Genomic DNA, 25,467 nt, shown 5'->3' with positions numbered 1-25,467 from the left:
GCCCATCCTACAAGTACATAGAAAAAAAAACTAAAAAGAGATTTTCAAATGGAAACAGACTTGTTTTGCTACAAGAGCTGAAGATCTGGGGAAATGTAATACACTGAAAGGCTTTTAAGATAGGAAAATATGAAGCTAAGAATACAAAAATACAAACATACAGTAGACTTTACAGAACATATGGACTTTTATAAATTGGATGAGATAGAAGACTAAGTGTAAATTCTAGCAATAGGACAACTGTTGATTAAGGCAGGCAGAAAGCACATAATGTGGAAACAGGCACAGCCATAGAGTTAGCAATGTGATTAAAATTTAATTTAATTTAATTTATTCGACTTCTATGCCACCCAATCCCATAGGACTCAGGGCAGCTTACAACAATATAAAATAACACAATAATAAAAAGAAGTTGAACATCAACAGTAGATTAAAACCCCATTATAACCCAAATGAACCCATTATAAAACCTCAAAAATAAATCTAACCAACACATCATTATTATTATTATTATTATTATTATTATTATTAATTAGATTTGTATGGCGCCCCTCTCTGAAGACTGGGGGCGGCTCACAACAGTAATAAAAACAGTATAACAATGGGACAAATCTAATAATAAAAATATATTAAAACCCCAATAATTAAAAACCATACAGACACACCAAACATGAAATATAAAAAGCCTGGGGGAGATGTCTTAGTTCTCCCATGCCTTGCAATATAGGTGGGTCTTGAGTAACTTGCGAAAGACAAGGAGGGTGGGGGCCGTTCTAATCTCTGGGGGGAGTTGATTCCAGAGGGCCGGGGCCACCACAGAGAAGTCTCTTCTCCTGTGGCCTGCCAAATGACATTGTTTGGTCGACGGGACCCGGAGAAGGCCAACTCTGTGGGACCTTATCGGCCACTGGAATTCATGCGGTAGAAGGCGGTTCCGGAGGTATTCTGGTCCAATGCCATGTAGGGCTTTAAAGGTCATTACCAACATTGTGACCAGAAACTGATCAGCAGCCAGTGCAGGCCACGGAGTGTTGTAGAAACGTGGGCGAATCTAGGAAGCCCCACAATGGCTCTCGCGGCCGCATTCTGCACGATCTGAAGTTTGCGAATACTTTTCAAAGGTAGCCCCATGTAGAGAGTGTTGCAGTAATCGAACCTTGAGGTGATGAAAGGCATGAGCGACTGTGAGCAATGACCCCCTGTCCAAGTAGGGCCGCAACTGGTGCGCCAGGCGAACCTGGGCAAACATCCAGCCAAACATAATTCAGTCATGTCTGATGTTAGAGTGCATCGTTCCCAAGGCTGTCGACAAAGCCAGATCTTAACAGCTTTTCGAAAAGCCAGTAAACTGGGAACAGTGCAAACATCTGGGGTTGGTTCCATAGAGCTGGGGCAGCAACAGAAAAGGCCCTCCCCTGAAGTCCCGCCAACCTACATTGTTTAGTTGATGGAACCTGGAAGAGGCCAATTCTGTGCAATCTAATAGGCCTCTGGGAGGTATGTGGCAGGAGACGGTCCCATAAATAGTCAGGCCCTAAGCCATGTAGGGCTTTATGGGTGATAACCAACACCTTGAATTGTGACCGGAGACTGATTGGCAGCCAGTGCAGCACGCGGAGTGTTGGTGTTATATGCTTGTACTGAAGTACACCCATAACAGCTTGCACGGCTGCATTCTGGACTATCTGCAGTCTCTGAACACTCTTCAAGGGTAGCCCCATGTAGAGCGCATTGTAATAATCAAGATAGGAGGTAATGAGGGCCTCAGTGACTGTGTGCAAAGCCTCCTGGTCCAAATAGGGCTGTAACTGGTACACCAGGCAAACCTGGGCAAAGGTCCCATGGCCACAGCCGAAAGATGGTGTTCAAGATTTAGCTTACGAACCCTATCTGATGGAGTCAAAACCTCCCCCCACCCGCCTCAGAGCAATGGAGGGACAAATGGAACAGTCCGTCAGAGGGAATGCCCAGAGCCACTTGGTCTTGTCTGGGTTGAGCTTGAGCCTATTGCCTCCCATCCAGACACTAACAGCTTTAATTTTTTTTTTTTTGGAATAATAAAACTACCTCAATGGAACAAAAGAAAAGCTAAGTCTTTCTGTCTCAGGCTCCAGTGGTGGGTTGCTTGCAGTTTGCACTGGTTTGGGTGCACCAAAAATGCTCAGCACATGCGCAAAAGTGTTGCACGTGTGCAATGTGCACATCCAGACCTGTGTGCTCCTGTTCCAGAACTGGTAGCAAAGGTAAGAGAAACCTACTACTGTCTGGCTGCACCAACTTGAGAAAACTCTAGTAATAATCCCCACTCGGTTAAAGATCTTGGTATACTAAAAACAAAAGATTTAAGTGCCAAAGCCCATTGCAACAATATAGCCAAGAAGGCTTCAAGAATTGTAAACCTAATCCTACGTAGCTTCTGCTCTGGCAATCTCACACTATTTACCAGAGCTTACAAAACTTTTGCCAGACCCATCCTCGAATACAGCTCATCTGTTTGGAACCCATATCGCATCTCAGACATTAACACCCTTGAAAATGTCCAAAGATACTTCACCAGAAGAGCCCTTCACTCCTCCACTCGAAATAGAATACCCTATGAGACTAGACTTTCAATCCTGGCCCTAGAAAGTTTAGAACTAAGACGCCTTAAACAAGATCTAAGTATTGACCACAAGATCATATGCTGCAAAGTCCTGCCTGTCGGCGACTACTTCAGCTTCAAACACAACAACACAAGAGCACACAACAGATTTAAACTTAATATTAACCGCTCCAAACTTGACTGTAAAAAATATGACTTCAGTAACCGAGTTGTCGAAGCGTGGAACTCATTACCGGACTCCATAGTGTCATCCCCAAACCCCCAACACTTTACCCTTAGATTATCTATGGTTGACCTATCCAGATTCCTAAGAGGTCAGTAAGGGGCGAGTACAAGTGCACTAGAGTGCCTTCCGTCCCCTGTCCTATTGCTTTCCTATATCTCCTATACCTTTCTTCTATTCCTATATCTCTTCTTCTATTCTTTCATTGATATGTTCTATTACTTTATCTTCTTTTCTATTATTTCTTAGATATATTTTACTATGAGTATTTCCTCTATAACCTTCATCATGTATTTTACTATGTGTATACAGATATATACACACTAAAACCCTCATTGTGTATTGGACAAAATAAATAAATAAATAAAAATAAATAAATAAAGGTGGAATAGCTTTTCTGGACTTGTTGAGCCACTCCTAAAATATAGGACCAGCCCTATATACAGCCATTGGGACTTTCCAAATTTGACAGCAATGTCATCTGAAGCCTGTCACAATCTGATGTGAGCAATGCATCCTTCCTTGCGTCAAATAATTATTCTGGGGTTGCAACATGAGTCAGGGCTGTGCAGGAACGAATCAAAATGAAACCCAGACATACTGTCAGGACAGGAGATTTGTTTATTCCCAAAATCAGAGGGGTTCTCTACAGAGAAAATGTGGCCTGGAGAGGTAATTTTATAGGGGACTGGTCCTTGGTGTGAGCTTAAGGGGCACAGGTGTCTTTACTACTGGTTCTAGTGTGTAACTCTGTCAAAAACACTTGAAGTACTGTGTACAGTTCTGGTCACCGCCCTTCAAGAAGGATATAATGGAACTGGAAAAGGTGCAAAAAAAGGGAATCCAGGAAATGGAGCAACTCCCTTATGAAACCAGGTTGCAACGCCTTGATCTCTTCAGCCTTGAAAGACAGTGTTTAAGGGGTGACTTGATCAAAGTTTATAAAATCATTCATGGGATAGAAAAAGTGGATAGAGGAACATTCTTATCTCTATCACACAATACTAGGATGAGGGGGCACTCCCTAAAGCTCATATGTTAGAAAGTGAGGACAAATAAAGGGAAATATTTCTTCACCCAGAAAGTCTTTGGTTTATGGAATTCACTTTCAGAAGAAGTTGTGACAGCTGTCAGCCTTGATAGTTTCAAGGCAGGATTGGACACATTCATGGATGCCAAGTGTATTGGTGGTAATTGAAACGGATATCCATGTGCCGCCTCTATGTTGGTTGAGGCAGGCAGGATTCCCTTGAGTACCATTTGTTGATGGTCAAGGGAAAGGAAGGGTTTTGCCTTCTCTTTCTGCTCAAGTCAGTAAGCAAGCAAGCAAGCAATGATTGATTGACTGACTGACTGACTGACTGACTGACTGACTGACTGAATAAATAAATAAATAAATAAATAAATGTGTGACTGGACAGGTGTTGGACTTTTTTGGTGGAGGAGTTTAGTTAATTTTGGCTTGCCTAAGTAATTACTATATATTAGTTGATTGTTAGTGGAGATATGCTTTCAGCAATCTTTGTGGCTATCTTTATTAAAATGTATCTTCTTTTTAAATAAAGTTTATTATTTAAAAGAAAAAACAAATACACGTAGTATCGCTACAATATCATTGCATCTACAGAGAGGGGCGGCATACAAATTTAATCAATAATAATAATAATAATAATAATAATAATAATAATAATAATAGTATCACTACAGTATCATTACAAATATACATATATGATCAAATAAAAAGAAAAAGAAAAAAACATTTAAAAACAAGAGAGATATCTTTATTTTCACTATCTTATTTTTACTAATATTTTTCTATATCTTATGCCATTATATATATCATGTCATATATTTATTTACAGTCTCACACATTTGGTGTGTTGTGATTTTGTAATATTAATAGAAGTTCTTAATTTAAAATAATTTAAACTGTAGTTAATATACTTCGCCTATATAAATTCGCTCAACCTTAGTTCTAATCTTTTCTATCTATTCACTCTTTTATTCTCTGTTAAATCTTCCTACCCCAGTATATTTCCCATAACTCATCCCTATGCGATGTGCTTAGTTTGAATTATCCTCTTTTTATTTAACCAGTTATACAGTTTGTCCCATATTTTAAAATACTCTGTATCCTCCTTTTTGTTTATTCTCATCGTTAGTCTGTATCTTCTAGTCAGCTATTCGAGACAGAAAGAATCTGCTATAATTAATGATTATTAAATTTATTAAATTATTAAAATTTTCACTCTACATGATTGGATTTGTCATTTACATAAGAGCCACATGCTATGGAAAGGCCACCACAGTTACCCATTGCCTTGTACTTGAATGTGGGTTTGGCGTTCAGGAGGCCGCTGGGAAGCCCCGCCACCCGGCTGTCACCTTTTAAAACAGCCGGGGGGCTTCTCGGCGGCCTCCCGAATGCCAAACCTGGAAGTTCAGGTTTGGCGTTCGGGTTCAGGAGGACACTGGGAAGCCCCCCAGCTGCTTTAAAAGGTGACAGCCGGGCGGCGAGGCTTCCCAGCGGCCTCCCAAACCCGAACGCCAAACCTGAACTTCCGGGTTCGGCATTCAGGAGCCCTGCCACCTGGCTGTCACCTTTTAAAACAGCCGGGGGGCTTCTCGGCGGCCTCCTGAACGTTCAGGTTTGGCGTTCAGGTTCAGGAGGACGCTGGGAAGCCCCCCGGCTGTTTGAAAAGGTGACAGCCGGGTGGCGGGGCTTCCCAGTGGCCTCCTGAACCCGAACTTTTGCCAAACTTCCGGGTTCGGCGTTCGGGAGGCCGCTGGGAAGCCCCACCGCCCGGCGGTCACCTTTTAAAACAGCCGGGGAGGGCTTCTTGGCGGCCTCCCAAACACCGAACCCAGATGTTCAGGTTTGGCGTTCGGGTTCAGGAGAAGCCAGGTGGCGCCTTTTTTTTGCGTTTTTTTTTTCGTTGCACGGATTAATAGATTTTACATTGTTTCCTATGGGAAACAATGTTTCGTCTTACGAACTTTTCATCTTACAAACCTCCCCCTGGAACCAATTAGGTTTGTAAGACGAGGTATTACTGTATATATTTATATCCACAAAGTATCTGAGATACTTAAGACTACCTTGCAGAAAACTAGATCCCAATTACATAGGACCTTTTCAAGTGGTAAGCATCATAAACCCTGTTACAGTGGAGATGAAATTGCCAAAACACTGGGAAAGGTCCATCCAGTATTCACTGTAGCTTATTGAAACCAGCCCAGACTTCTAAGCTAAGATCCCTGGAAAGCAATCCTTCCTCCCCTATTTATATGAGAGGGCAGCAGCATTACAATATCAAGATAATCTTAGACTCAAGGTATTTTAAAGGAAAGTATCTAGTGCAGTGGAAAGGGTACCCAATAACAGAGCCAGTGTGTGCTAAAGTACATGTTGTTAGAGCCAATACATTTGTGGACAGATTCCATGCTATGCACCCACAAAAGCAAAGGGAGGGGTGATGAAAGCCAAGGAGGGTTTTGTCAACAGAGTCAGCATGTCAAGATTGAAGTTTAGTTTAGTTTAGTTTATTAGATTTGTATGCCGCCCCTCTCCAAAGACTCGGGGCGGCTCACAGCATAGCAGTAATACAATACATTACAAATCTAACAATAAAAAATTAAATCAGTTTAAAAGACATTAATAACATAATAACATAACATACCCCCCCAGGGTAATGGATGGACAGATGGTATTGTCCTTGGGAGGCAAAACCCACAGCCACTCTGTCTTGTCAAGGTTGAGTTTGAGTCTGTTGACACCCATCCAGACCCCCACAGCCTCCAGGCACCAGCACATCACTTCCACTGCTTCACCAACTGGACATGGGGTGGAGATGTATAACTGGGTATCATCCGCATACTGATGATACCTCACCCCATGCCCTTGGATGATCTCACCCAGCAGTTTCATGTAGATATTAAATAGCAGGGGGGAGAGGACCAACCCTTGGGGCACCCCACAAGGGAAAAGCCTTGAGGTCCATATCTGACCCCCCACTAACACCAACTGCGACTGACCGGAGAGGTAGGAGTGCTTTTTGAAACATTTGAAAAGTAATGCTATTCAACTTACCAAAATCTTGGGGTTGGGGGGAAGGAAGGGGAGAAAACAATGCATACATTTCAAAGGCAGAGTCTGAGAGCCAAGGTCTCCAATGCAGGTGTCTTCCAAAGGTCTCCTATCTCCTGCTTCCAACCAAGTCATTGGCTCCCATTGGTGAGGGTGACATCTTTGATTCTGCCACTCCAGCCTTCCATCTTCCCAACATCGATGGACCACTTTGGCTTGGCAGCAGTGCTTCAGGCAATGTTCTCCTCGACCCAGGCACTGAGTGCCTCAGTTGATATTTTTGGATGCAAATAATAATGTTGAAAAAAGCATGGGACAAATGGTACCATTGGTTAAAAAAAAGAAATTACTTAAAAATTATTCATCAAGAAAAATATCCAACAAAAACAACTTGTAAAACTAGCAATCTACGTCACAAATCATAATATCAAATTGAAATGATAAATTGTAAACATTGATTGACACAAACTTTAAATTACAAAGAAACTGAATGAACAAACCTTTAAACCACTGATACGTGTTGGCACTAACAATTACATCAAAAACCTATGGATAAAAACTTTAGGGAAATCTATACCACCTATGTGCTTAAACCACAGACCGCAAAGCATGAAAGCCCCAGCTCTAACGCTGGCCCTCTACACTCTTCTTACTACTCCTCTTTTGCTCCAATTTCCTATCCCCCTTCCCTTTATATCTCTTTCCCTTCTTCCCCAACCCTTTCTCTTTTCTCCTTCCCCAGCTACGTGTACTATATAAGTAAATTATAAATGTTAGAATGTACATTATATATATTCCCTTTGCTTTTCTGTACCCTGTTTTTAATGTATATATTCAATAAAAACATTTTTAAGAAAAAAGAAAAAAGGGGAATATTTTTATAGAAGTATCGATACATTGAGGCCCTTGAAGCAAGTGGCCAGGAGGGGAGGGGCTGGGTGAGGTGAGCTGCCCAGTGAGATGAGGCCAAGCGAGACGAGACAGGCCAGGCATGAGAAGAAGTGGCTGGGAGGGAAGGGTTGGGCAGCGGGTGTAGCAAGGAGAGGGCAGGCAAGGTGCCCCTCGAAGTGAGTGACATTGAGTTGACCATGCCCACAGTCACCCAACTATGCCTACCCAGCCAGTCATTAGGGTAGAGAAATGATTATTAAATTATTTGAATCCCACCACAGATATATCGTACGACAGAGATAATTTTGGGTCCTCCATTTTTTTTTTTAAAACCCCAACTCCATAAAAAATTACAGATGCCATGAAATCCTGGGGATTATGCTGCTGATCAAAAGTAGCAAAGAAAAAGGCAGTTGTGTTGGCAAGTCCCCAAGTTCTCAATGGGGTAGAAGAAAGGCATGCATAACTCTGCCCAAGCCTGGTATTCTTAAGAACATCACAGGCTATAAGCCCCCTCAACCAGTTTCAGGAAGGATGTGGCAAGAGATAATGTTCATCATATCACAGACCTGTGGGAAATGCTGCCATCATAGCTGTATGTCTCACAGCCTGCTGTATTCTTAGTGGGAAAAAAAGTTCAAATATAAAGTTTCTCAGTGTTTACACAGATGTGGAAGGACAGTAGAGAACAATCAAGTACATAGAGAGGGGCGACATATAAGTAAAATAATGAATGAATGAATGAATGAATGAATGAATAATGAATGAATGAATAGAAAAGAAAAGAAAAAATAAAAAGACCAAACCCTTCTATAACTTTCTCCCTATTAAGCAAAGGGAGTATTTATTTATTTATTTATTTATTTATTTATTCATTCATTCATTCATTCATTCATTCATTCATTTATTTAGTCCAATACATAATACACATTGAAGAGAAAGATATGTAATAATATAAGTAAAGAATAGAAGATAAGATATAAAAGTATAAGTGAACATATTTGAAAGGAAGAAAAGATAAATGAGATAAGGAGAGACAATTGGACAGGGGATGGAAGGCACACTGGTGCACTTATGCACGCCCCTTACTGACCTCTTAGGAACCTGGAGAGGTCAATCGTGGAGAGTATAAGGGAGAAGTGTTGGGGGTTGGGAGTTGACACTATTGAGTCCGGTAATGAGTTCCACGCTTCGACAACTCTATTGTTAAAGTCATATTTTTTACAGTCAAGTTTGGAGCGGTTAATATTAAGTTTGAATCTGTTGCGTGCTCTTGTGTTGTTGCGATTGAAGCTGAAATAATCATTGACAGGTAGAACGTTGCAGCATATGATCTTGTGGGCAATACTTAGATCGTGTTTTAGGCGACGTAGTTCTAAGCTTTCTAGACCTAGGATTGTTAGTCTGCTTTCGTAGGGTATTCTGTTTCGAGTGGAGGAGTGAAGGGAGTAGTTTACAAGGTGTCATTTTCCTGCTATTAATCATCTCAAAATTGGTATTTCTAGAAAAGATGGGAAAGAAAATTTGGCATCTGTCACAAGGAATTTTAAAATCAGCTCCAATCAGGATTCATATATGAAGATCTAATGGAAAAAATACCACAAACAGCTCCAACTCCTTAACAATAGACAGGGTTCAAGGTACTGATTGTTTTATTGGCTTTTACAGGCAACACTTGAAGTAAGTGCCACCAATCTAGAATGTCACCTAATATGTACTTTTGAATGACCTTCCCCAGTGGTCTCTGAAGACAAGTTACTACACCACGGAACAGCAGAAGTCATTATCTTGTTGTTAAACCATCTTTACACAGCATCAATTTCTGGACAAGACCTGACAGGAAGGCTGATAACCCCTACAGAACACTGTCCCAAGGGATGGATTTATGATTTTTCACTGTTTTTCTCCAGGTACTCCTCTGCAAATGGAACCCTGAAGAATTTTTGGATCTCCAGAGAAGTTGTTTCTTGCTATAATTTATGGGACCTCTTTGTCAACTTCTTCGGTGACTGTCTTTGAGGTAAACATCAGGCTGAAACAACATGGAAGGAAATCTTGCATCAGAAAAGGATAAAAGCCTCAGCAACATACAGTACATTGTGGCACATGGTTTTGGGACAGGCAGAGACTGCACTCTTGAATATAGCTTCTTTTCCTTTACAGGTAAAGCTTGGTTTGTCTCTGTCTGAATCAGGAAAGTCACTAGACTGTATTGTGAAGGTGTTTTGAATAAATTAACTCTTCTTGTTCTTTTTTTGAAAAAACAGGAAGGAGATTGATCCAGCTGCATGCCTTATGGGTATTCTGCTTCTGTTTTTGATTCACCTGGTGTCCCAGACAATCCCTGGGAAGATTAGAATGAAGTGTCCACCGAATTTTGAGCACCAAGATAAACAAAAACCATGGAGCTATTACAAGCCAGGAGACCATCTCATTAATTTCATGAACACTGGATCAAAAATATTGCATATGGCAATGTTGCATTTCAACACAGCTCCTCATTGCCAGTTTGACTTGTAAGTCATTCGTAGGGATGGAGTTGCATTCCCTCTATTTTCAGTTCTAACATTCTCATTATTTTCTTCTTTTTTCACTGATATGTGTTTTGTAGCCATCATTTCTTCAGTCATTTTGATTTCCATTGCTTCTGTTTTCCATTGCTCTCTTACGTCTTATTGTATATATAAAATATCTCAAATCCAAAAATGGGTTAGGAAAGAAAAAAAACTGAAAAAAGTCCAGATTCTATAAGTTTCCTGATCTAATCCTGATGAGGATTAATATCAACTTTGGTTTAAAGTAGTTATTGAATAGGTTGTAGCTGTCTCTGCCCAGCCCATTTCCACAATTTTGTAACTGCTCTTTCATATGCAGTGCCTGATTCTCATAGGAAGAGAGAATGACTTGATTTTAGTGTTGCTTTTCTGGGTAGCTTATGAAACAGCGTCTTCCCCCTTATGATGCTTTCTCTTTAATGATTGAGTAATTTTGAATCCTGGTTACTGGACTGTAATGGTAAACTATCATTTTTCTTTGGTTACAGATTGGTATTGTATTAAGATTCAGAAGGCTTGTGGAGACGAAGATTAAATTAAAAAAATATTTTGTTATTGCTGTTAATGATGATGATGATAACTTGAACATTTTTTACATTAGTTTAGTTTTTGAAACCGAGAGAGCCCTACGCTACGTTTTCAACACTCAAGTGGTCAACAAGATTCCCAGTCTTCTTTACAATCTTACACTTGGCTACAACATCCATGACAACTATTTGAACACACTTATGACTTCAGAAGCCTTGCTGGACATGCTTTCTACTGGAGAAGCCAATGTTCCCAACTACAGCTGTGGAAGGAAGGACAATATTTTAGCTCTTGTTGATGGAGCTGCTGACGACATCTCCATCCAGATGTCAAAATTAGGAGACACCTACAAAATCCCACAGGTTTTTATTTTTTGCTAGATAAATTGAATGTGGTGGTGGGCTGGTATGTGATAGATCTAACCATATTTTCACTTAGAAATTGAAGAAATGCTTCCATCCATTATTTCTTATCTGTCCTTCAGGTGCCTTGGAGAATCGCTTGACCCTTTCCACTCTATGGCAGCCCCTAAAACATTAGAACATTGCTATCATGTCTCCCCTGCTCCTCCTCTTCACTAGTCTATCCATGCCCAGTTCCTGCAACCACTCTTTATATAGAATAGAATAGATTAGAATAGAATAGAGTAGAATAGAATAGAATAGAATTCTTTATTGGCTAAGTGTGATTTCATCAAAATCAGCTGAGTGACTTTGGGCCAAATAGGAGGAGGAAGATATGTAAAATCTGTTCACTGCTGAAGTTGTTTCTACAAATAATAAAGGCAGGATACTAATAAAGAAATAACATATTTTTGTTTTCTCTTGAGCTATATATGTGGTGCATGGGATTTGGCAACTGGATAATGTAAATGAACAGAACAGAACAGTTGGAAGGGACCTTGTAGGTCCTCTAGTCCAACCACCGCCCTACACAACTTCAGACAAATAGTTATCCAATATATTTGTTGTCAGAATCTTTGAGCTTTAGTGGACAACCAGCTAAATATGAGCCAACAGTGCGCAGTGGCAGTCAAAAAAGCCAATGCAATCCTATGTTGCATTAACAGAGGATACAATCTAGATCAAGTGAGATAGTAATACCACTCTACAAAGCCTTAGCTAGATTGCATCCAGTTTTGATCACCACGCTATAAAAAAGATGTTGAGACTCTAGAAAAAGTGCAGAGGAGAGCAACCAGGATGATCATGGGACTGGAGATTAAAACATGTGAAGAACAATTACAGGGACTTGGCATAGATAGTCTAGGGAAGAGAAGGACCAGAAGAGATATAGTAGCAGTGTTTCAATATTTGAGGGGCTGCCACAGAGAGGTGGTGGTGGTGGGGCATGCAACTGAAGGTCAGACAAGGAATAATGGCTGGAAACTGATCAAGGAGAGATCCAACCTAGAAATAAGGAGGAACTTTCTGACAGTGAGAATAATCAACCAATGGAACAGCTTGCCTTTGGAGGTTGTGGGAGCTTCATCACTGGAGACTTCCAAAAAGAGATTGGAGTGCCATTTATGAGAAATAGTGTAGGGTCTCCTACTTGAGCAGGTGGTTGGACCTACAAGGTCCTTTTCAACTTTGCTAATCTGAGTCTTGTTAATGTCATGTATTTTTATTCTTTATTTTCATTTGGGTTGACTATGCACGATTGACCTCTCCAGGTTCCTAAGATGTCAGTAAAGGGCGTACATAAGTGCACCAGTGGGCCTTTCATCCCCTGTGTAATTGTCTCTCCTTTATCTCATATATCTTTTCTTCCTTTCATATATCTTCTCCTCTATTTTTATTATTTTATTTATTTATTTATTATTTGGATTTGTATGCCGCCCCTCTCCGAAAACTCGGGGCGGCTCACAACAAGTGAAAAGACAATCCAATACATAATCCAATTAATTAAAATATTATAAATTTAAGAAAAACCCCTATATTAACATACACACACACACACAAGCATACCATATATAAATTCAACGTGCCCAGGGGAAGATGTTTAGTTTCCCCATGCCTGACGGCAAAGGTGGGTTTTGAGGAGTTTACGGAAGGCAGGAAGAGTAGGGGCAGTTCTGATCTCCGGGGGGAGTTGGTTCCAGAGAGTCGGTGCCGCCACAGAGAAGGCTCTCCCCCTGGGGCCCGCCAACCGACATTGTTTAGTTGACGGGACCCGGAGGAGGCCCACTCTGTGGGACCTAATCGGTCGCTGGGATTCGTGCGACAGAAGGCGGTCTCGGAGATATTCTGGTCCAGTGCCATGAAGGGCTTTAAAGGTTATAACCAACACTTTGAATTGTGACCGGAAACTGATCGGCAGCCAATGCAGACTGCGGAGTGATGGTGAAACATGGGCATACCTGGGTAGGCCCATGACTGCTCTCGCAGCTGCATTCTGCACGATCTGAAGTTTCCGAACACTTTTCAAAGGTAGCCCCATGTAGAGAGCATTACAGTAGTCGAACCTCGAGGTGATGAGGGCATGAGTGACTGTGAGCAATGAGTCCCGGTCCAGATAGGGCCGCAACTGGTGCACCAGGCGGGCCTGGGCAAACGCCCCCCTCGCCACAGCTGAAAGATGGTTCTCTAATGTGAGCTGTGGATCGAGGAGGACGCCCAAGTTGCGGACCCTCTCTGAGGGGGTCAGTAATTCCCCCCCCAGGGTAATGGACGGACAGATGGGATTGTCCTTGGGAGGCAAAACGCACAGCCACTCCGTCTTATCCGGGTTGAGCTTGAGTCTGTTGACACCCATCCAGGCCCCAACAGCCTCCAGGCACCGGCACATCACTTCCACCGCTTCGTTGACTGGGCATCTTTTCTTCTATCCTTTTCTTTATATATATTACTACATGTCTATTCTCTTCAATATGTATTGTGTATTAGACAAACAAACAAACAAATAAATAAATAAATAAATAAATAAATAAATAATGACTAATAAATAATGAACTATTTGAATATGTCTATGTGCATCAAATTGGATATCTTTAAAGCTAATATTTTGGAATTGATCTGACCATAAATATAACACAGTATTCTTCATTGCTTTTTCAGATCAATTTCAAATTATTTCCACATTCACTGTATTATAAAAGTGAATTGCCCTTTTATCACCAGCTTTTCCCAAAAAAAGGGATCCTCTACGCAGGAATTGTACAAGTGCTTCTCCATTTCAGATGGATCTTGATTGGTCTCTTCGCTTTAGATACAGAGAACGGAGATAATTTCATGAAGACTTTTACTCCTATGCTTAGCATGAATGGGATTTGTGTTGTTATATCACAACAATTACCAAGATCTTGGCGTATAGGTGCCCTCTCTAAGTGGAGACAAGTCAATGTCTACGTTCACTACATAGAATATGGTGGCATTTTGGAGAGAATTCTTCCTTTTCATTTCATACTTAGGAGTTTGCCAGGACCCATTGAAGGGAAAATCTGGATCACAACACTCGATTCGAAATGTCCACTGAAGGAGAACCCAGCTCTTCAATATGTGAATCATATCTGGATTTTTGATTTTGAGACAAAAAAGGGAGGGGAAATGAAGGATGCCTTTGTGACTAGTTTCTTTCTGGATCCACCCTTTGGATATCAGTCATATATCTGTTCTTTTTCAAAACATGTCTTTTCTGTCAAAGGCCGGAAAAGATGCACTGAGAAATCACCACTGGATACCCAAAAGAAAAAGAACAAAGTGCAGATCATGAATAGCCACCGTTTTTACAGTGCCATTAATACTCTGGCCCATGCCTTGAATGCGGCATATGCCTCCAGATCTAAGAGGATAATGAAGGAGAACAAAGAGGGCTTGTGGGCTCCAAGGCTGCAGCCATGGCAGGTACGGTGTCCTGACACAGATTCATTCAACATAGTTCCTTTGTTGAATAGGAATTCAAAGGAGAAGGAGAGGAACCATCTCAACTTACTTATGCTACAGAATTCCAACAAGTCCGGCCAATCTAATCACTTAAGTAAGAATGTTCCCAAGAACAGGAACTATGACACAGAATATTTGATATTAAACACTGCTATTTTTTAAATGAAGTGCACCTTTTTAAATAAATTCCTGTATGTGTAGGTTTGTAATTAGCATCTTAGAATTTTACTTTATTATTTTTATTTTTAAAGGGTTTTTTAATATAAAAATGTCAAATCAATGCATGAACAGTGTAGCACCTGGGCACCATACATTTCAATATAAACAAAACTTATCAAATTAAAAGTTATTATTACATTCAATCAATTTACCAGTATGTAATTCCCACCACAGTACACACGTATAAGGTTAGTCTATCATTATTCAGTTATTCCACATATTTTTCATTATTACTTTCATTTTATCAAATAAAATGTATTACATTAATATTCCCTTTATTTTTATCAATTGTTCCAGCTTTCAATCATATCACCCTATATTGAAAAAACATTTTCTTTCTTTCCTATCTAACTTCTAATCATGTCATAGAGATGGAGAGAGAGGGAAAGACAATGCAAAACAGCAACCAAGAAAAGGAATCATCCATCCATCATCTCTTATTTTATTTATTTATTTATTTATTTATTATTTGGATTTGTATGCCGCCCCTCTCCGAAAACTCTTGCCTGGTTTATACTTTAGTTTGCTTTTAAAAAAAGAGGGGGGAAAGAAAAAGCAAGAGAAAGCAACAAGAAAGAAAGAAAGAAAGAAAGAAAGAAAGAAAGAGAAAGCAAGAGAAAGCAACAAGAAAGAAAGAAAGAAAGAAAGAAAGAAAGAAAAGAAATCATCTATCCATCATCTCTCTTCCACTTTCATACTTTAATTGCTATGCTTTTTTTAAATTTGCCTTGTCCTTTCCTCTCTTAGGTCCCCATTTATATCTATTTCTTGGATGTCCAATCTAAGCGTTCTTCCCACCTCTACCCTCTTCCACTGCCTATATTCTAAAGATTTTACCAAGGCCCCTGCCTCCATTTCAAACATTTATTCGAACCCTCTTAGTATGTTTTCCCACTGGTTTCATTCATCAATCATTAATATTTTTATTATAATCTCCTCATCTTCTTCCTTCTTTATTTCTTCTTTTGATTCCTCCCTTACCTGAGCATCTTGGTCTGTAGTCATCATCCCTTGTATAGTGTCTTCCACTTTTTCCATAATGTCCTTAAATCTTTGATCCATAATGTCTTTCCTATTTTGAAAAAGTAAGTCCGTACTTGTCCACCTGTCTGGGAAGAGTTTGATCTGGTGACACCTGATGAAATGGATAAGGCCATTGGAGCTGTGAGTTCCGCCACCTGTTCACTGGACCCGTGTCCCTCCTGGCTTGTCTCTGCCAGCAGGGAGGTGGCATGGAGCTGGGTCCAGGAGATTATCAATGCTTCTCTGGGGAGTGGGTCCTTTCCAGATCCCTAAAAGGAGGCACTTGTGTGCCCCCTGCTCAAGAAGCCTTCCCTGGACCCAGCCATTCTTAACAACTATCGGCCAGTCTCCAATCTTCTCTTTATGGGGAAGGTTGTTGAGAAGGTGGTGGTGCTCCAACTCCAATGGTCTTTGGAAGAAGCCGATTATCTAGGCCCTCAACAGTCAGGATTCAGGCCCGGCTACAGCATGGAAACTTCTTTGGTCGCATTGATGGATGATCTCTGGTGGGCCCGGGACAGGGGTTTATCCTCTGTCCTGGTGCTTCTTGACCTCTCAGCGGCTTTTGATACCATCGACCATGGTATCCTTCTGCGCTGGCTGGAGGAGTTGGGAGTGGGAGGCACTGTTCTTCAGTGGTTCTCCTCCTACCTCTCCGGTCGGTTGCAGTCGGTGTTAGTGGGGGATCAGAGGTTGATCTCTAGGCTTCTCCCTTGTGCAGTCCCTCAGGGGTCAGTCCTCTCCCCCCTGCTCTTTAATATCTACATGAAACTGCTGGGCAAGATCATCCAAGGGCATGGGGTGAAGTATCATCAGTACGCAGATGATACCAGTTGTACATCTCCACCCCATGTCCAGTCAACAAAGCAGTGGAAGTGATGTGCCGGTGCCTGGAGGCTGTTGGGGTCTGGGTGGGTGTCAACAGACTCAAACTCAACCCAGATAAGACAGAGTGGCTGTGGGTTCTGCCTCCCAAGGACAATTCCATCTGTCTGTCCATCACCAGGGGGGGGGGGGAGACTACTGACCCCCTTGGAGAGGGTCCACAAATTGGGCGTCCTCCTTGATCCACAGCTCACATTAGAGAACCATCTTTCAGCTGTGGTGAGGGGGACATTTGCCCAGGTTCGCCTGGTGCATCAGTTGTGGCCATATCTGGACCGAGACTCACTGCTCACAGTCACTCATGCCCTCATCACCTTGAGATTTGACTACTATAAGGCTCTCTACATGGGGCTACCTTTGAAAAGTGTTCGGAAACTTCAGATCGTGCAGAATGCACCTGCGAGAGCAATCATGGGCTTCCTTAAGTATGCCCATGTTACACCAACACACCGCAGTCTGCATTGGTTGCCGATCAATTTCCGGTCACAATTCAAAGTGTTGGTTATGGCCTATAAAGCCCTTCATGGCATCAGACCAGAATATCTCCGGGACCGCCTTCTGCCACACGTATCGCAGCAACTGATTAGGTCCCACAGAATTGGCCTTCTCCAGGTCCCGTCGACTAAACAATGTCATTTGGTGGGTCCCAGGGGAAGAGCCTTCTCTGTGGCGGCCCCGACTCTCTGGAACCAGCTCCCCATGATTAGAATTGCCCCCACCCTCCTTGCCTTTCGTAAACTCCTTAAAACCCACCTCTGCCGTCAGGCATGAGAGAATTGAGACATCTCCCCCGGGCCTATACAATTTATGTACGGTATGTTTGTGTGTATGTCTGCTTTAATAAGGAGTTTTAATGTTTTTAAATTATTAGATTTGTCATGAATTGTTTTATTGTTGTTGTGAGCCGCCCCGAGTCTATGGAGAGGGGCTGCATACAAATCTAATTAAAAAAAATAAAAATAAATAAAAGTCCATCTCCTGGACAATTTCACTCATCTCTCTTTCTTCAGTATCTTATTTTTTATTTTTTAGAAAGTATGTTGATTTTGTCCAACATTCCAAGAATTATTTATTTAGTCTTTATAATTCCATTCAAGGAGTACACTTTATTTAGTCTTTATAATTTCCTTCAAGGAGTGCACTATTTCCAATTATTTATATCCCATACGTTAGCACTGAGTTCCATTTGAGTAGCCCCAGAGGTTATTTAAAAAACCCTTTATATCTTCTTTGCAAATTTAATCCTCTATAGTATTCAAGTGTCTCTTTAATTAAAACATGTACTTGTAGTTTCCTCTTTTGTTAGCAGGTGGCAGTCTCCCTTTAAATTTCAGTTTAGAATAGGAATTTTTTTTATTGGCCAAGTGGAATGGAATGGCATAGGCAGAGGCAGAGGCATAGGATATGATAGAACAGAATAGAATAGAATAGAATAGAATAGAATAATAGAACAGGTGGCAGTCTCCCTTTAAAGCTTCTCTGACCAATAGCTGCCATGTCTTTTCACTAAGGCAGAGAAGGGGAGATTGAAATTCTTTGGTTCTCTGGCTCAACACTAAAAGTCCTCTTCTTTTAAAGAGGTATTTTCCTCTTATTCAGTCAGAATCTATTTGTTATTTGGGAAGATGACTTCCCAAATCATTTGGGAAGTCATTTTCCGAAATGATTTGGGAATTAAATCATTTAGGAAGAAAACTACAAATTTAATTTAACAAACCAAAATATGGGTTTGTTTCTTCATCAGTTGTTACTGTTGTGCAGATGAAGGAGAAAAGACATGAGACAGCAAATAATCCAATCACCCTAGGAAATAATTGATTCACAATCCTTTAAATTCTTAAAATAAAGCCTCAGAAGAAAAAAAAAAACCTGTCTGGCTCACTGCCAGAGCTTACATCCCCAGGCAAGCTGTGAACCTACAAGAATGTACATTTGAGATAAGCCTGGCCCCAAGCTGCAGGTATAGCCCAGCTGCAGGTAGCAAAACCCAATTAAGAATGACAGGATTTAAACAAAATGCACAAAAACTGGGCAGATTTTTCAGCTCTGGAACAGAGGTCCCATCAATAGACACAGGATTAAACATTTATTTATTTATTTATTTATTTATTTATTTATTTATTTATTTATTTACTTAATTACTTATTTACTCACTCACTCACTCACTCACTCACTCATTCATTCATTCATTCATTCATTCATTCATTTATTCATTTGTCCAATATACAAAATACATAGGAAGAAAAATAGACATGTGGTAATATATATAAGGGTAAAAGTGAACTTAGAGGAGAGGATATATGAAAGGAAGAGAATATATATGATAGGTGAAAGAAAGGAAAGACAATTGGACAGGGGACGAAAGTCACACCAGTGCACTTATGTACGCCCCTTACTGGCCTCTTAGGAACCTGGAGAGGTCAATCGTGGAGAGTCTAAGGGAGAAATGTTGGGGGTTAGGGGTTGACACAATTGAGTCCGGTAATGAGTTCCACGCTTCGATAACTCGATTGTTGAAATCATATTTTTCAACATCACCAGAAGCAGCTTTTGACTTAAAAAGTGGAAAAGGTACTGTATATAAACTCAAGTCTTGAAGTTCCAATTTCTTGGTAGCTGGGGAATCTTGCTGAATGTCACTGTCAAGCTGCCAGTCAGAATTCAGACAAATAAAACTCCTTTTATAAAGGTTCAAAAGTGAATTTATCAAAATCAGAACTTGAAGCATCGAAAGAAAAGAAAAGTCTGAGGAGAAATGGCGCATTATACACATATCAAAAACCCCTTTCCACCCCCTTTTGGGCATTCACCTAATCTCCATTGTCCAGATGCATCAGGTGGCACAAGTTGTTCCTCCTGTCACTCTTCAGGAATTTTCCATCTAAGGGTCTCCTCCTGGCACCTGGGAAATCGAAACTTAACTCTCCTCCTGCACACTTCCCAACCCCCCCCCTTGATCTCTACCCCTCCCCATCTCTATGACAACCAAGCAAAAGAATGCAGCAGCACAGCAAAGGTTGACATTTGGCCCCTCCAGGAACAGGGACTTTAGTCCTAGAAAACAAAAACAGACAACACCAATATATACATTTCAACATTCGGGCTTATCAGGGTATTTCATTCTAAAATGGTCAATTTCCCTCTGGGCATTCATGTGTTTCTCATCAACCCATTCAGCATGAGATGCAGGAAAATGTTTCCAAGCTACCAGATATTGAGTTTTCCCCCTGTGCTTTCTGGAGTCCAGCACTTCTTTAACCTCAAAATGTTGCTCACCCTCAATGAGTAATGGGGCTGGGAGAGTAAGGCCCAGCGTACTGCAAATGCTTCCTTTTCCCACACAGCCCATCTCCGTTTGGTTTCAGTTAACTTTATAGACGTGTACGCGCAGGGGCGTAACTGCTGTTCCTCATCTTTTTGTAATAATACCGCTCCCACGGCCACATCACTTGCATCTACTTGTATCACAAACGGCCGCTCTAAATCAGGGTGTTTGAGAATTGGCTCACTCGCAAACAGTCTTTTCAGCTTTTCAAAAGCTGCTTGACACTCCATGGACCACGATAATGGACCGTTGGGCTTGGGCTTACCCTCTCCCTTGGTTTTCAGCAGGCTGGTGATCGGCAGTGCTATCTGGGAAAAAGCTGGAATAAATTGTTGGTAGAAGTTAGCAAACCCTAGAAAGCTTTGCAACCGCTTCCTAGTTCGTGGAACTTCCCACTCCAGAACCGCCAGCACTTTCTCCGGATCCATTTCCACCGCTTGGTGTGAAATGCAATAACCTAAATAGTCAATTTTGCTCTTGTGAAATTCACACTTTGCCAAATTAGCATACAGTTCAGCTGCTTTAAGTTTCTTTAGGACCTCCCTGACCAGAGTCACGTGTTCCTCTAGTGTCTCTGAGTATATTAAAATGTCATCCAAGTAGATCAAACAACCTTTAAACAAATGCTCATGCAGTACCTCATATTTTAAGAAAGATTCAAATTACAACAGATGAAAAGGTTAAGTTACTAAGTTTACTGCTTTTGAAATTCCTGATGTTCCCATTCTAGTTCCATCCTTTTCTGGAGAAGAATGAGTTTTGTAATCTTTCTCAATACAAACTGTATGTGGATCAAAATGGAGATTTGATGGCTGATCTGAAGATCGTTAGCTGGGTGTTTATCCCAAAGAAGCGTCTTGTCAGAAAGCATATGGCAACTTTTGAAAGAGAGAGAATTATACTCAACCAAGATACTATATCGTGGCTAAAGTTGCACAACAGGGTAGGAGAAATATTCATGTCTTTTCTCTGCTTTCCATCCATTTCATTGGGCTAAGCCAGTGATGCTGAACTTTTTTTTCCTCGTGTGCCAAAAGAGCATGCGTGTGCCATATCACGTATGTGCGAGTGCCCACACCCATAATTCAATGCCTGGGGAGGGTGAAAACACCTTCCCTCACAACCCGGAGGCCCTCTGGAGGTCAAAAATAGCCTGTTTTCCAAATTCTGGTGGGCCAAGTAGGCTTTTGTTTTGCCCTCCCCATGTTCCAAAGGCTTCCCTGAAGCAGGGAGGGTAAAAATGCCCTCCCCCATCCCCCCAGAGGCTCTCTGGAAGCTAAAACAACCTCCTAGAGCCTCTGTGGGATCCAAAAATCAGCTGGCTGGCACACACATGCACGTTGGAGCTAAGCTAGGGCAACGGCTCATGTGCCAGCAGATATTGCTCCACGTGCCATCTGTGGCACCTGTGCCATAGGTTCGCCATCACTGGGCTAAGCCTATGGACTATGGATCAGTTTATGGACTATGGATCAACATTGCCAAAAAGGCAGTAAGAGTTGTTAACTTTATCTTACATAGCTGCTTCTCTGGCTATATTACACTGCTAACCAGAGCATACAAAACATTTGCCAGGCCTATATTCAAATACAGCTCACCTGTCTGAAACCTGCACTGCATATCGGACATAAACACAATTGAGAGAGTCCAGAAATATTTCACAAGAAGAATCCTCCACTCCTCTACTTGAAACAGAATACCTTATTCCACCAGACCTGAAATTTTGGGCTTAGGAATGTAGGTCATAAAATCAACTACCGCAATGTTCTATCTGTCAATGAATACTTCAGCTTCAACCGGAACAACACACAATAGATTCAAACGCAATGTAAACCACTCAAAACCCAGCTGCAGAAAATACAAGTTCAGCAACAGAGTGATCAATGCCTGTAATTGCACTACCTGACCTTGTGGTTTCTTACTCAAGCCCCCAAAACTTTAACCTTAGACTGTCTATAGTCAACCTCACCCCATTCCTAAGAGCTTTGTAAGGGGTGTGCATAAGCACACCATCATGCCTACCATCCCTACCCTACTGCCCTATTGTTCAAATTTACCTATACCTATTTTGCTTTTTATTTATACCTATTATCTTGTATATGTTTTGAGAAACAAACTAACTAACAAACAAACAAATAAATAAAGTGTTGAACTGGAGAAGCTGCATGTAAGTGACAAGAGAGGCCCTCAAGTACTGAGGATCGTGGTCAGCTTATTCTTTGTCCTCAGACAACAAACAACACATTCATTGACCGGTATATGAGTTCAGGTTTGGACTATATTCAATACAACTGAATCAGGACTGGATTTGGTTCCAATGAGAAATAAGCTTTGGAATGAGGATTTACCTTGCACTGATTGGGGCCAGTGTCTCATTAAAGAGTAGGGCAAGAAGGTTTTAAGAAATACCAAACTCGGTTGCTGAAGTCATATTTTTTACAGTCAAGTTTGGAGTGGTTAATATTAAGTTTGAATCTGTTGCGTGCTCTTGTGTTGTTGCGATGGAAGCTAAAGTAGTCATTGACAGGTAGAATGTTGCAGCATATGATCTTGTGGGCAATACTTAGATTGTGTTTTAGGCATCGTAGTTCTAAGCTTTCAAGACCAAGGATTGATAGTCTGCTTTCGTGGGGTATTCTGTTTTATGTGGAGGAGTGAATGGCTCTTCTGGTGAAGTATCTTTGGACATTGTCAAGGGTGTTGATGTCTGAGATGTGGTATGGGTTCCAGACAGATTAACTGTATTCAAGGATGGGTCTGGCAAAAGTTTTGTAGGCTCTGGTGAGTAGTGTGAGATTGCCAGAGCAGAAGCTGCGTATTCACATAGAATCCTAACAACTTGTTCTGATATGCCCTCCTCCAGGAAACTGAAGCACTGAAACATGACTCTAACTCAAAGAAAAACCTTTTCTGATATCTGAAACAACGAGGGACAATACAAAAGGAATTGCTATTTAGATTTGGCCTTTGGCTTTTAAGGAATACCTCATCTAAAAACTCTTGATTGCAATTGCTGATCTTGATTGTTAGTCTTTCTGGGGAGGTAAATGGAACTTCCAAATTTAGCTAACAATAAATATATGTTTGTTCTTCTATGCCAGGAGCTGTTACCTAATTGTAGTTCTTCAGCAGAAAGGACCTTAATTGGGCCTTAGAAATATGACTTTCCCCCACACAGCTCATATGTGCTGCAGTAAAAGATTCCTGAATCGCAATTTTGGGGGGACATGTTCTTATTACTTCACCTCTATCTCATAATATTACAGTTCTAGAAACTGGGCTTTTCCTCTTATTTCAAGAACATGCCAGCATGTCAGGAGAGTTGGTGCTATCTTATATTCTTTGAAATTCATTATTTTTTTACTTAGTCACTTCCTCAGTCCAAATGTGTGGAGAAATGCCCTCTTGGATTTGTGAAGCTAAAGCGAGAAGGAGAGCCAATTTGCTGCTATGACTGTGTTCCTTGTCCAGATGGGACAATCTCCAATCAGGAAGGTGGGTGACCCCAAAGAAGAGAGTAGAAAGAAAGTAGAAGTGAATTCATCCAGATTGATGGAGTGTCTAGTCCTGAATGGAGTTCCAGGATGGCCAGAGAAAGCAGTGGTTGCTCCCCTGGATTTTCGTGCCATCCCCGGTGAAGTCATTACCACTCAATTGCCTCTCAGCTGTTTGGTGTGCATACAGCCTCCTTGCTACCTGGCAAGCTTCTCCAGGTGTTCATTCTGCATCTCTGCCACATGGAACAGTGAGATTCAGCATGGGGACTGGGCTGGCAGATCCTGGGGTGCTGGCAGCTTTCAGGCTGCTTCTGGGAGGGTGGCTGGGCCTTTGAACTTGGGTGGCTGCTCCCCATGAATGGCAGTTCTTGGCCAGCTGGCATGCCGGAGCTGACACTATTATTTGCCAGACTGCCTTTCTCTGCCAGACAACTAGATTTCAGAAGATAGGTCTTCTTGGAGTCCAGTATGATTGTGAGTAAGTACCATGTAAAATGAACCCAAAAATGTGCCTTGTGAGTTGATTCATTATTTACCTCTAATAACTTGGGTACGATGAAAATTCTGCAAATTAGACAGGAAATCACATTGGTCCAAGGATTTTCTCCAATTTCAAAGACTTTAGCTCTATATAGTTTATCGAATGTTTTTCCTACCTTCTTTTTGAGTAGATATTAAGAAACGCATCTTGAAAAATGCTGCAGGTATCAGCTGTTGTCGCAAGGAGGTATTCCTTGAAATTTAAAGAAGTATTGCATTTTTATTTTCTCAGATACAGAAAAATGCACCAAGTGTCCAGATGATCGGTATCCAAATGAGGACCGAGTACAATGTATCCCCAAGGTTAAAACCTTCCTGTCTTACAAAGATCATGTGGGCTTCATCCTCATATCTTTTGGGCTGCTCTTGTTCCTAACCACAGGCCTTGTTTTAAATATATTCATTCAATACAGAGAAACTCCCATTGTCAAAGCCAACAACCGATATCTGTCTTATATCTTTCTGGTCTCCCTCCTACTTTGCTTCTTGATTCCTTTTTTCTTCATTGGTCAACCAAGGAAAGCCACCTGCTTTCTCCGACAAACGGTTTTTAGCATCATCTTCTCAATTGCCATTTCTTCTCTCTTGGCCAAAACAATCACCGTGGTGCTGGCTTTCTTGGCCACAAAACCAGGAAACCAAGTGAAGAGATTGTTGGGGAAGAGCTTGGTCAGCTCCATTATCCTTTCTTGTTCTACTGTCCAAATTATCATCTGTTCCATCTGGCTGGCAATTTCTCCTCCATTCCCTGATTCTGACTTCCACTCCCAGCCTGGAGTAATCATCCTGCAATGCAATGAAGGCTCTGTTGTCATGTTCTACATCACACTCAGCTACATGGGATTATTGGCTCTCATTTGCTTCACAGTGGCTTTCCTGGCCAGGAATCTCCCTGGGGCCTTCAATGAAGCCAAACTGATCACCTTCAGCATGCTAGTCTTCTGTAGTGTCTGGATGACATTTGTTCCCACTTACCTGAGCACCAAAGGGAAGTATATGGTAGCTGTTCAGGTCTTTTCCATATTGGTCTCCAGTGCTGGACTGCTATGCTGCATCTTGATCCCCAAGTGCTACATTATGATTCTGAGGCCAGACCTGAATACAAAAGAGCAGCTTAAAGCCAGAAGAAATGTATAGATATTAGAAATGTTATAACAGTCCAAAAGTAGAAAATTGTGTGTTTTGAGACAGGAATTGGTACCACCATT

General features: G+C 41.3%; 2 protein-coding genes across 2 annotated transcripts in view; one reads left to right on the top strand and one right to left on the bottom strand.

Annotated features, from left to right (window-relative positions):
• LOC139160180 (16 kDa beta-galactoside-binding lectin-like) overlaps positions 1-25,467 on the bottom strand; it is a 79,667-nt gene that overhangs the window by 27,956 nt on the left and 26,244 nt on the right. The gene's annotated exons all lie outside the window — the stretch shown is intronic.
• On the top strand, positions 9,893-25,396 carry LOC139159361 (vomeronasal type-2 receptor 26-like). Its single transcript, XM_070736681.1, has 7 exons — positions 9,893-9,966; positions 10,071-10,319; positions 10,960-11,248; positions 13,946-14,731; positions 20,953-21,165; positions 23,591-23,717; positions 24,492-25,396. The coding sequence occupies exons 2-7, from the start codon at positions 10,099-10,101 to the stop codon at positions 25,394-25,396; spliced, it is 2,541 nt and encodes an 846-aa protein (XP_070592782.1). The 5' UTR covers positions 9,893-9,966; positions 10,071-10,098.

Source organism: Erythrolamprus reginae, chromosome 2 (assembly GCF_031021105.1).
Source record: "Erythrolamprus reginae isolate rEryReg1 chromosome 2, rEryReg1.hap1, whole genome shotgun sequence".
Lineage (NCBI taxonomy): Eukaryota > Metazoa > Chordata > Lepidosauria > Squamata > Dipsadidae > Erythrolamprus > Erythrolamprus reginae.
This window is presented reverse-complemented; position numbering and strand designations above follow the sequence as displayed.

Bases quoted from the DNA above. Each gene is read 5' to 3' on its own strand.
- LOC139159361 (XM_070736681.1), top strand. From the start codon at position 10,099: ATGGGTATTCTGCTTCTGTTTTTGATTCACCTGGTGTCCCAGACAATC. The intron at 11,249-13,945 runs GTTTTTATTTTT...TTGCTTTTTCAG, and splicing joins ACACCTACAAAATCCCACAG to ATCAATTTCAAATTATTTCC. The intron at 14,732-20,952 runs GTACGGTGTCCT...TTCCCATTCTAG, and splicing joins CAAGGCTGCAGCCATGGCAG to TTCCATCCTTTTCTGGAGAA.